The following is a 12,721-nucleotide window of genomic DNA, read 5'->3' as shown; positions in this document are numbered from 1 at the left end:
GGGGGGGGGGGGGGGGGGGGGGGGGGGGGGGGGGGGGGGGGGGGGGGGGGGGGGGGGGGGGGGGGGGGGGGGGGGGGGGGGGGGGGGGGGGGGGGGGGGGGGGGGGGGGGGGGGGGGGGGGGGGGGGGGGGGGGGGGGGCGAATGGGGTCCATAATATAACAAATGATTTTTCTTTCTATCTCTGTCAACATTGATGTGATCTAGACAGGGTCCACCACTATACTCATGGTGGACCCTGACCCACAATATAACATATTATTTTTTCTCTCTCTCATTCAATATTGATGTGATAACAGGGACCACCACCTTACTCATGGTGGGCTCTAACCCACAGTATAACAAATTATTTTTTTCTCTCTCATTCAACAGGATCCACCACCATACTCATGGTGGACCATTCCCCACGGTATAACAATTGAATTTTTTAAAGTTTTTTTTTGGAACTCTTTTGTCAAGTAGAACTTAAAATAAAAAGAAAAAAGAAACAAAAAAAAAAAAAGGAGAGAGTAGTTGCTAGTTGGTGACTACTATTGATAACGATTCTAAAGTGCAACAGACGTGCGTGTATTACACGTGCCCGCTAAGCACATTGCATGAATCAAACCTATGCATTCTTTTTCTTTTTGTCAAAAATTATAATATAATATAAAATAAAATAAACGGGAAAAAAAAATCAAAGAAATGTATCTTTGGTGGCTAATAGAAAAATAAGGCTGCTGGCCTGCTGCTACCTTAGTGTGACTTTTTGCGCCCGTCCGCAACATCAGCGAGAAACGGCGTCGCTTCCGTTATATATACACTCATCTCTTTCATCTTCAGTCCACCAAAGACTCCGAAACTAACGAACACTTTCTCTCTCTATTTCTTGTTTCTCTCTCTATAGCAATGAGCGATCTTAAGGCCAAGTTTCTCGAGGTCTACTCCACCCTCAAGTCCGAGCTCCTCAATGACCCTGCTTTCGAGTGGACCGATGATTCTCGTCAGTGGGTCGAGCGGGTATTTTCTTCTGCCTTTTTTTTTTTTGGTTTAGTTTTTTTCTTGCGAATATGAGTTCATCCATGATAAATGTAGTTTTTTCACGTTGATCTGCAACTGCGCGAGATTGTGTGCGATTTTAGTTGTGTTTTCACGTCGCTTTCTGGCTGCTCTGTGTCACTGTCAAAGCGCACTTCTCCAGATTTTGCTTGCGTTTCATTGTTGGTGAAGTGTTCTTGTTTTTATTTTGTTATTTATGGTGTAATTTCAATAAAGTTTTGATTTTTATGTTCCGCCTAACCATTTTTTGGTTCACTTTACTACTTTGGAGTCATTTCCCCTTTTGCCTGTCAAGTGTAATTCTCCATATTCAGTGTAGTGCTGCTAAGTTTTAAACCGCAGCTACTCTTAATCTCTTATGGCCAAGATCTAGTGTTTTCTTGCGAAAGAGGATATGGGGTATAATCAAATCATTATTGGTTCATAAGCTAGATGCTTTGTTGCATAGAACTGATTAACCTGAGTTTAATCTCTTTCATTTCCTATTTCTTAATAATGGATGATATTTGATTTGTATTGGAAGATTTTCTTTTTGGTGGTAAAGATGCTTGGTACTACTTCCTCTAAGTTTATAGGATCTTTAAAATGCCAAATGGAAGGAATAAGCAAAGAAAAAAAATTGATATTCATTAATGATCCATAATTAATTCACCTAAAACTGATCTAAAAATTTCAAGTTAAGAATATGTAATTATGGATGATTGATAATCATATAGCTGGACTTTGCATAGCCTCTGCTTTTTGTTTTGCCCAATGTTGTTGATCTAATTTAGTTCTTGTGGTTTCATTTCAGATGCTGGACTACAATGTGCCTGGAGGTGAGAATAAAATACCTATATTAATCTGTTGATAACATTCCCCTGTTCTTCTATGTTTGATAGTGATCAAGATTCCCGGTATATCCGATAATAATTCATTTTCTTCTGGTTGCAGGGAAGCTGAACAGAGGGCTCTCTGTTATTGATAGCTACAAGTTGCTGAAAGAGGGGGAAGAACTAACCGATGATGAAATATTTCTTACGTCTGCTCTTGGCTGGTGTATTGAATGGGTATGCAATTCTATAGCAAAATTGTGAACCTTACTGCTTCCATTCATTTCGAATAAATATTTTAAAAATTTTACCTTTTTGTTTTTGGGTGTCTGATGGTGGCAAAATTTGCAGCTTCAAGCATACTTCCTGGTTCTTGATGACATAATGGATGGCTCTCATACGCGGAGAGGCCAACCATGTTGGTTCAGGCAGCCTAAGGTGTGGTCCCCTAAAGACAGTTTTTGCTCTCATATTTTTGTTGTTTAATCATATCTAGTGTGCATTTTATTTAAGTGAATGTTTTTGATTTGATATCTTTCATAGGTTGGATTGATTGCTGCAAATGATGCGATAATTCTCCGCAACCATATTGCAAGAATTCTCAAGAATCACTTTAAAGGGAAGCCTTATTATGTTGATCTGTTGGATCTGTTTAATGAGGTGATATTCTGTGTGCTTCTATGTCTAATTACAAGGCTGGATTTTAATCTAATGCTAACTGTTGTGACATTCTTGCGCTAACAGGTGGAATTCCAAACTGCCAGTGGGCAAATGATTGATCTGATTACCACCCTTGTAGGCGAGAAAGATTTGTCAAAATATTCATTGCCTCTGTAAGCAGAACTTCTATGCATCTCTGTCTTGTGTTCTTTTAACATATGTTATTGATCATTCAAGTAATTGTTTATGCATTCATGCAGCCACCGCCGTATTGTCGAATACAAGACTGCTTACTATTCATTTTACCTCCCGGTGGGTATAGTTTTCCAGTCCAATCAAACCTGTAGCCTATTATTCTATTGCGGATTGAATTTGTCTCTTGTTTCTATTATCTTCTCCAGAAATAGACTTGTCTGTAACTAACTTTTATGATGGATTGACAGTTATAGAAAATATAATTATGCTCCATAAGTTCATAAAAGGTCATTCAATTTTATTTTTTTTCGTGATCCTCAGGTGGCATGTGCACTTCTTATGGCTGGTGAGGATCTTGAGAAGCATGTTGGTGTGAAAGACATACTTGTTGATATGGGAATCTATTTTCAAGTTCAGGTAAGTGCTATTAACAGTTATTTGTTCACTTAGGTTACGGTAATGGTAATAAAATGTCCCATCTTCTTATGGTATTTCAGCATTTCAAACGCCCATTTATTTCAGTGTCTTGGATTCAGTAGCAAGTTTTTGTTTCGTAATGGTCTTGAGAACTTTACACAAATGAATGGTTTTGTTGTCCTTTGTAGGATGATTATCTGGATTGTTTTGCTGATCCAAAGGTTCTTGGCAAGGTATATTAAATGGAATTCAAACTATACTCTTTATCTTAGATCTCTGTTTAACTTAAGTATTTGAAATTGAAATTTATTGAGAAGTATCGCACACTTTCAGATTGGAACAGACATTGAAGACTTTAAGTGCTCTTGGTTGGTTGTGAAAGCACTGGAACTTTGTAACGAGGAACAAACGAAGACACTATATGTAAGTTTGAAAGTTAATACGGTTTTATGCCACTAGAACAACTAAAAACAACACCAAAATTAACATAACTTCACTAGACCGCTATCCTAGCGAGGCTTGGCTTGGACCCATGAGTCCATAACCATGGATTTTGGCCTCAATTCTCAAAGTAGTTGTCATTTGGGCAAGGCCTTGAGGTTATTACTCTTGTTATTCCGTTCATTCTGTAATTAGTGGAAATTATGGATTTTGTTTTGACAGGAGAACTATGGAAAAGAGGATCCTGCTTGCGTAGCTAAGATCAAAGTGCTTTACAATGATCTCAAACTTCAGGTTCAGTCCTCCACTCGTTCGCTTATTTGACCTGGATTTTTCCGAGTATTTTGTTTTGGTGGTTGAATGTGTGTATGTGTGTGTGTTTCAGGATGTGTTTGCAGAATACGAGAGCAAGAGCTATGAAAAGATAGTAAAGTCGATTGAAGGTCATCCAAGTGCAGCGGTACAAGCAGTGTTGAAATCATTCTTGGCCAAGATATACAAGAGGCAAAAGTAGAGGAGGAAAAGCTTTGGCAGTTTGGAATGGCACATTGTGTTTGTGTTTTATTTTCATGATGGATCTCTGCATTTGTTGCATTTGTTGCTAGGCTTACCATAACTCAGTTCCCCCATTTTACTTTCATATCATGCTCCCTTCTGTTGTATTCACTATTGTATTCTGATACCAACATTCTAAGTTGAAGAAATAAAACTGCATTTTCTTTTCTTACCCCTACAATTTGTGACATGATGATGTCATTAATTAAACCAAAATTCAACAAGGTATAGATAGATTAATATATCATGGCCTTGAGGATCATAGAGCAAACACATCTCTATTTATTTTAAAGGTGAATAATATCTTGGCCTTGTTTGGTAAAATAGTTAGCTTATTAGTCAATTTTAGCTTATTTGACCACTATTAGTTGTTTGACTTGGTTTAAAAAATCAATAAAAATGTTTGGTTAATTAGTTTTTTGTAACTCAAAAATGAAAATTTAAAAGCTACTCAAAACAATTGTTTCAATACCTTTCTCCAATTAACTAATGTTATTAATTAATCATACCCTCTAACCCAATCAGCTAACAACCATTTACTTATCTTTGGTATCTTATCAAATCTATATTTCAACTTTTAAATTTTTGATAATTTCTTACCAAACAAATATCCACCTTCATCAAGTTTTTCTTTTCAAAAACAAAAATAAATCTCACGAAAAGTTTTAAATATATGTGATATTTTGATATTATATTATATAATTTTGTTTAATTTAGTCCATATTTAAATTTTGTTTAATCCATTTACTTCAAATTCGACTGTTAACTTACAATGCTACAGTTACTAAATTAAATTAAATAAATACTCCGTACTTCATAAATAAAAATAATTTAGCCACAGTTACTATAAATAGTAATGATAATTGTCAATAATAATAATTAGATCAAAATTTTTAGAGTACAAAGACCATGACCACTACTCAGCCTTGTTAACTCAAATTAGGCAATGGAAAAAAGGGAGACCAGATGAAGTTGGGACTTGAAAGAAAGGTTATAATCAGATCAAACTTGGAAGTTACATGTATGTAACATTAATCTGTTATTTACAATACAAGAAACACATAATGCATCAACCAAAACCAAAAATGACAACACATTTCTCAACTTGTTGGTCTAGTCCAGGTTGTTTCCGATGTTGCAGCATTTCCATAATACACCTGTTTCGACGACTCATCCCAGTATGCCTGGAAATTAAAACACAAAGATTGAAGACCGTACACAAACTCAGCGCTATAAATAAATAAAACCAATCATCCAGGAGATGCATACGCTATGTGCTAACTTACTTGCCATCCAGATGGAAGACCTATTGATGACGCATTAAGATCAGGCTGTCGATTTTCTTCAGCACCATCAGTGGGCTTCTTTTCAGCCTCTTTCATCTTTTCAGCTCTTCTTCGTTTCACACGCTCTCGCCTGTCAAGTCAGATAAGTGTATAAGGAAACTGTAATTTACAATGTCTAATGCCCCTAAAAAACAGCATACCTAGGGGCTAGGATAGTGGGGGAATCACATCACTTAAATTTCATGCATATGGTTAGGTCACAAAGTAAACATGACATACCAATCACCACCCAGTGGCTGAAAGTTAGCATTATCTCTAGCCTCTCCACTGGCTATCTGCTGTGCACGCCATTCCTGCAACAGAAAAGGAAAAAAGGTTATGGATCCAGAAAAAAACACACTTAATCTGCAGCACAGCATTTGAGCCTTGACATACCTCAATTTCTCGTTGCCGTTTCTTCTCTAATATTTCATATGCACTTGCACGTTCCTCTTCTTCTTCTGCATGTAGCTCTTCTTTTGCAGCCTTCCACTAAAAAAAGCACAAGAAATACAATTAATTGTCTGAAGAGACATAAATTTATATTATTATGAACAAGCTCCCCAAATATAAGAAAAATATTGAAAGGGTATGATATAACCTTGTCAACCAAATTGGAGACTTTTTTATTTGACCTTAATGTCGAGCCTACAGCAATAGTGCCCTTCTTTTTACGAGAAACTGGAAAAGAAATAGGAGGAAAATCATGTCAGAACATCTTTTGAATAAGCTCCAATTACACAGCACTAGGGAGCCCCATATTAATTAATGGTAAGCAAATTAAAAAAAAAAAAAAAGATATTTAGATATTGAAGTGTGCTATTTAAAATCACTACATTTGAAAAAGTGCATCCACCAGTTACTATGAATATTACAACTTTACCTTTAGATGGAACATTAGAAGCTGTTGCTGTAGAAGTAGCAGAAGGGATAGAAGAAGTTGATGCGACCAAAGTGTTCTCTGGAGGCAAGACAGTGTCTGTGACTTGCAAGGATGTTTGAGAAGGAAAACTTAAAGATACCCCTGAACTCCCAACATCAACAACACCATTGGGTTTGTTTTGAATTGGCAAAACAGAGCTCACTTCAGTAAGTGTGCCAAATGATCCAATTGAACCAGAAATAGCTTTTTCATTAATAGATCCACTAGGAAGCACAGATGAATCTGCAGCCACTACAGGAACATGGTGTGCTGCTCCGCCTTGAAAACCATAATAGGCACTAGGATTAACAGCATTAACTGCCATTGGATCAGAACTGTACAGATTTGGTACTGCTTCATAATACAGCTGTTGATGTGAAACAGTTATCTGACCCTCAGCATGTGAGTATAAGTTACTATTGGGAGGAACATTGTTAATTTGGCCATAGTATTCATAACCAGAAACTGGGTATGATAAAGTGTAAGGAAAAGGTTGTACTGAGGACAAATCAGAAGGCTGAGAATATGTTGTTTCGGGTGGCTCATCAGGTGGTGGGGGAGGAAAAGGCTCATCATCAGGAGGTGGTGGAGGGACCCAGTCTTCATCAGGGGGAGGTGGTGGAACATCAGATGTTTTATCTGGCAATGAAGATCCCTCATTTGCTGATAGGGCTGTCACCATATCCTTCTCTGGCACAAGATGATATTGGCCAACTGATGCATCCCCAACTTTTGGGCCACATGGAGGTCCTACATCTTCAACTTCCATATCCACATCCATGTCAACTTCTTCGGGAAGAAGCACTGTTTTAGGAGCTAACTCTTCATGCGCTGCAAGTTCAACTACTTCACCTTCTTCAATTGTATTGCTCCCAGAATTTGTAGAAGCACCATCATGGTAAGGTTCAACATGGGCATCTTTCCTGGTCTCTGGACTTCCAGTGTACTCAGTGGCACAATGGTGGATGGCAATCTTTTCATTTGCATCCACTTTGGTGTCATCAGTAAACTCATGTTGTGAAGTATGTAAAGCCTCAACGTCATGGCCACGTAAGGAATTACACTGTTCACAAACTTCATTTATGGCTGCTTCTAGTAGTTTAAGTTGTTTTTCAGAGTGCACCCAGAATGGAAGCAAGGACAATCCATTACATGCTAAAGATCTAATATCAGTGAGTCTGATATCAACTTCTAGCACATACTTTGATATTTGATCATGTTTTTGCAAACTTTTTTCAGACCTGAAACATTTTGATGAGGGCAAAAATTACTACACGGAACTAAATGAACAAGATCTACATGGAAAGCTTTCATAGTTTTATGGGCATTTGAAGAAAATACGAAGCAAAAAAAAAAGTATATAAAGTCTAATATCATACCCTTGCATGACCTTCAATTTCTCTAATAGAGATTCGCAATGTTCCACAAGGTGAGAGGAAAAGTCAGCCTCAATATCAAATTCTCCAGCACTCGCCACATCTCTGTGCTTCTCAACATCTTCACCTGATTCACTTAAATGAGACAAAAGAATGTCCCCTGATAGCTTGGAAGAACAACCCACAGGAGAAGAAATATCACGACAGGAATCAAGTTGCCCAGACATTTTCTTCGTGTCACTCATCTTGGCATCATCCTCCACTCCTTTCTCTTGCTGAGCATTGCATTTAAATCCATCATTGAACATTTCCATCTTGCATTCATTATTATCATTAGAGTCATCACATGTGTCTCCAGGGTTAGAATCTCCCGGTTTTACATTCAAATTTGTATGAGATTCATATGTTCTCTGCATGGCATCCTCCACATCAACACCATCAGTAGCTTTCTCATCATTCTCCAATTCAGATGATGGAATCAAAGCATTGGGCACTTCCCATGATGTTTCTCCTGTTGAAACATTCCAATAATAGTATTGATTGCTCTCTTCATGAAAAACAACCTTCCAGCCTGAAATTACATCACCACCAACTTGTGCATCAAATGCTCCAAGAGTAGTATTTTGACTCATCACATCCTTTTCTTTTAACTTTTCAACTGAGTATATAGCATCACTTCCTTTATGCTCATCCTCTTCCGGTCTCTGCAAAAAGTTCTCTGAGGCAGAGCCATTTTCTTTTGCTTCATCTTTAACTTTGGCAGTATCAGAGCCAATCACACCCTTAGCATCATTCTTTTCTTCTGTAGAAGCTACTTTTCCCTAAGCAAAGATGATGGAAAATTAAATTCTTAACTGAACTCTACAATATTCTATAGATTCATTGACAATCAAAAAGCATCCTATAAAAGCACATCACACTTAACTGCAATTATGTACAACGATGAAAAAAATGATGGAAGTTAATACATACCTTGGAAACCTTTATTATAGATTTGGTAATATCAGACAGACAAGTAGCTTTCCATTCTTAAGTTCAAGTAGAGCAAGACATTCTAAAGCATGCATAATTGCATTTATATAAGAGTAAAAAGCTAAGCCTTGTAAGGATGTTTAGTACAGGTAAAATAGCAACATTAGCAAGCCCATTAATTCCCAATGAGATTCAGGGTACTTCCCTTTTCCATATCATCCTCCCTATCTTTATCTCTCCTTTTTGATAAAGGACAGTATAGGCAATCCACCTGCCCAGATAAGTCCATACCACCCTACTTGCAATAGTATTATAGTAGGATCGGAAACAAAAATCTCAAGTGAGTAATGAAATGAAGTCCCAATCCATTCACCCACTAAAAAGTACTCCCATCAATGCCCCTCATATGAAAGGATTAGAACCTATGACAACCTCACAATCAGTCTGTCTCTGCTCCGTTCAGTGAACAACTACTACAGCATAGACTATTTGTCTATTTTACCTGGTCATCATGGGCAACTGAGGAGTCCTCTGAGCCAGCACGTATAGGTCCTTCACTTGAACCCTCATCCAACTCATCATCACTATACTGCCCAAGCAACATTAGAGGATTCTCTTGTTGAAGACCTATAGGCAAAATAAGAGCATGTCAAATAACTAGTCAAGGCAACAAACAACAACAACCAAAATGTACATACGCAAAAGTTTTGGGAACAATAACCAAAATTGGAATAAAAAATTATCAAATTTTTTGATAATATGTATATTTATATGTAGTGTATATCTCCTTAGCACAACCACCTGTAAGAAGTCTGAGAGTGTCAGTAAGTCATTAAACAAATAAGGCCAGAAACATACGAACCGAGAGGAGAAAATACTCTTCATTTTATCTCCACAAGCCTTTGATGCCGCCACAGAAGGACATGAAAGGTAAGAAGTTAATCAATATTCACTGTGGCAGGGCCTTGATGTATACTGATGGTCAATTGAAAGTTCCCAATACCACAGCCTGGTTACAGACTGAAAACATAATCTTTTGTGGAACAAACAACATGTCTTGTACAAAGAAAATCAATAATTTCCACCAATATTATGCGGTCACATCATGTCTTCTCTACAAAGATGTCCTTTTGAAGAAAACTCACAGAACCCACCTGAAGATGATGGTGAATTGGGTAGCTCAGCTTGATTTTTGGAAGCTTCATCCCCTCCAACTCCATCTTGAGAAGAGCCACCCAAATCTCCTACAAAATAATATCCAATTGCACATCACCACCCATTGATCATATTAATGTGTGAATAACAATTCTGGATTAGCAGCAAATATTGAAAACCTTCATCATTTTTCTTCTTTTTTTTTTTTAAGCAACAGATGGGAATCTACATCTACACCATAAAAAATAAGCAAAAATCATGCGGATCAGAAAATTAATGAATCTTCACATGACACAAACTTCACATTTAGCAACAAAAATAACTTCTTCTGAGTTTTATCTCGAGACAACCAGCATTTAAATGCGTAGATATATCTTATAATGCTAGAACAACCTAATTTGGTAAAAATAACAATGATTTAAACAAAATCTCATCATATTTTTTCATGAAGTTGACAATTTTTATCCAACATCAAATCAAAATAGGGCTTTTTCCCCCTTTTGGTTGAAGAACATGGGATAACGAACCAACTAAAAAAACGAACACGCAGAAGCGCAGCTTATCAAAATTATCATTACAGTCGTATATGCTAATCCTTATGAAATTAGCGTACCAGAGGGTTCCGCGAAGAGGTCAAGCTTTACTCTGCGACTGGAAGCGCCCATGGCGGCGAGCCGGCGCTCTTTTCTCTTTCCCATATTCAAAAACGACGATTTGACGGAGTTTTGATCGGTGATTAAATCAGCAAAAACTTGAGTTTTCTTCAGCTATATATGTTTCCAGTCGTACTAGGGCTAAATTCTGCCGGTATATCATATGTTTGCTATGCAAGGATACGGTGTCGTATCAGCTTCATTGAATTTGGGCCTCTCCGTACAATGCAACTTCTGTTGGGCTTCATGCAAAAGACGCCCACAATAATGTGTATAAGACTATAAGTCTATTCATAAGTGGGCTTACATAAAACATTGAAGCCCAAAACTCTTGTACCTAATCATTATTCTATGGACCATGGTCCACACATTTGTGTGAACCATAAATAAGAAGACTACGTATATTTTTAATATACTAAAACTACATTATTTATTTACATAAAGTACACCAATAGTTATACCATGGACCCATGTCAATTTACATACTGAATATTCACAATCCAAATTGTGAACATTCAGTATATAATTTGTGAACCTTCAGTATTGAAATTGTGTATTTTAGACGCGAGTCTACATTACAAGATGGACCCAGATCCACATAATAACTTTTGCCTACTTGCCTAACCTACATTCTTCTTTTATCTTTGGGGGGTGCAAGAAGCAAATTATTATGTGGACCATAGTCCACATAACTACGTAGACCATTAATGCAATATACATTTTTAATATACTAAAAATACATTATTTATGTATTGAATATACATTATTTGATAATATATAAAAAATCATGTACTTTCAAATAGTGTACTCTGGCAATTTATACCGTGGACTATTGTGCACCTTGTACCAAAATGTTAGGAGGATGAGTTTGTGTATTTTGTGTCAATATTCTGTGTATTCTATGAAGACATTTTGTGTATTCTATGAAGACATTCTGTGTATTCATGTTAGTAACACATGTTGTGATGTGTTTGTGCATTCGAATGTTTAGGAGGATAAGTTCTGTGTATTTTGTGTCAATATTCTGTGTATTCTATGAAGACATTCTGTGTATTCTAAGCAATCGTTCTGTGTATTCATGTTAGTAACACAGGTTGTGATGTGTTTGTGCATTCGAATGTTAGGATGATGAGTTTTGTGTATTTTTGTGTCAATATTTTGTGTATTCTATGAAGACATTCTGTGTATTCTAGGCAACCGTTCTGTGTATTCATGTTAGTAACACAGGTTGTGATGTGTTTGTGCATTCGAATATTAGGAGGATGAGTTATGTGTATTTTGTGTCAATATTCTGTGTATTCTATGAATACATTATGTGTATTCTAGGCAACCGTTCTGTGTATTCATGTTAGTAACACAGGTTGTGATGTGTTTGTGCATTCGAATGTTAGGATACACAGAATATAAGCCCAAGTATTATCTCTTATGTTCCATGTTTTTCAAATTTCACAATGCTGTTTAAGTATTCACCTTTTGTTGGGTGTGTTTTTGTGATCTGATGAACTTGTGTGTGTTTTTTGTTCTTGCTTCTTCGTCAGTGTTTTTGTTGTTGTTCAAATTACAGTTATATTTTAGTTGAAAAATCTGTAATGAGATCCGTAACAATACTGCATTGTTTCGAACCAGTGTCCACAATGCATTGTGGAATTGTGGACCCTGGTCCACGGTATAATGATCCGAAGGGGGGACCCTATAACCGGGCTATTGACTAGTTCTCACAACAAAATTGGAACACCCAACGTCTCTTCTATCGAGCCCGAGGCTCCCGAGAATGGAACCCAATGGTCTATCAAACTCAATCCATTCACAACTCCTTTTAACCGCTTCATTGGCCAAAGTGTCAGCCACAAAATTATGCTCACGGGGGCAATGAGAAATCTTCACCTCCCCATCTTTACCAATCCACTCTTTGCACGCACGAACAATACCATTGGTAAGGCCTAACAGGGTAGCATCGCCATTGATCTAGTCGACCACTTCCTTAGCATCACTCCTAATCCAGATCTTTCTAACATTCTTATCCCATGCCAATTGGAGGGCTTTATAGATAGCACAAGCTTCCCCTTCAACATCCAATATGGTTAATTTTCACCATGCATCTAAACCCGACAACCCAGTCACCTTTGTGATCTCTCATAACACCTCCACATCCCGTATGACCATTCTCAGATTTGAAAGAGGCATCCGTGTTGACCACCTCCC

At 37.3% G+C, this 12,721-nt stretch overlaps 2 protein-coding genes across 5 annotated transcripts; one reads left to right on the top strand and one right to left on the bottom strand.

The window, feature by feature from the left end:
• Positions 1–806: 806 nt before the first annotated feature.
• On the top strand, positions 807–4,291 carry LOC116011272 (farnesyl pyrophosphate synthase). Its single transcript, XM_031250825.1, has 12 exons — positions 807–997; positions 1,830–1,854; positions 1,970–2,085; positions 2,200–2,286; positions 2,392–2,508; positions 2,593–2,681; positions 2,769–2,820; positions 3,025–3,120; positions 3,309–3,353; positions 3,454–3,543; positions 3,784–3,855; positions 3,947–4,291. Exons 1-12 carry the CDS (start codon positions 887–889, stop codon positions 4,073–4,075), a joined length of 1,029 nt encoding a protein of 342 aa, XP_031106685.1. The 5' UTR covers positions 807–886; the 3' UTR covers positions 4,076–4,291.
• Positions 4,292–4,979: 688 nt separating this feature from the next.
• Positions 4,980–10,641, bottom strand: LOC116009912 (formin-binding protein 4). 4 transcript variants are annotated; one of them, XM_031249101.1, is made up of 10 exons: positions 10,480–10,641; positions 9,866–9,955; positions 9,214–9,338; positions 7,743–8,560; positions 6,325–7,604; positions 6,043–6,122; positions 5,838–5,933; positions 5,682–5,755; positions 5,403–5,532; positions 4,980–5,300 (listed from the first exon to the last, which is right to left on the bottom strand). In XM_031249101.1, exons 1-10 carry the CDS (start codon positions 10,562–10,564, stop codon positions 5,217–5,219), a joined length of 2,862 nt encoding a protein of 953 aa, XP_031104961.1. In that variant the 5' UTR covers positions 10,565–10,641; the 3' UTR covers positions 4,980–5,216. The 4 variants fall into 4 exon arrangements, with proteins under 4 accessions (XP_031104961.1, XP_031104963.1, XP_031104962.1 ...); XM_031249103.1 differs by having other exon boundaries at positions 9,570–9,955; positions 10,480–10,539; XM_031249102.1 differs by having other exon boundaries at positions 9,574–9,955; positions 10,480–10,539.
• Positions 10,642–12,721: the final 2,080 nt, after the last annotated feature.

Source organism: Ipomoea triloba, chromosome 2, assembly GCF_003576645.1.
Source record: "Ipomoea triloba cultivar NCNSP0323 chromosome 2, ASM357664v1".
NCBI lineage: Eukaryota > Viridiplantae > Streptophyta > Magnoliopsida > Solanales > Convolvulaceae > Ipomoea > Ipomoea triloba.
This window is presented reverse-complemented; position numbering and strand designations above follow the sequence as displayed.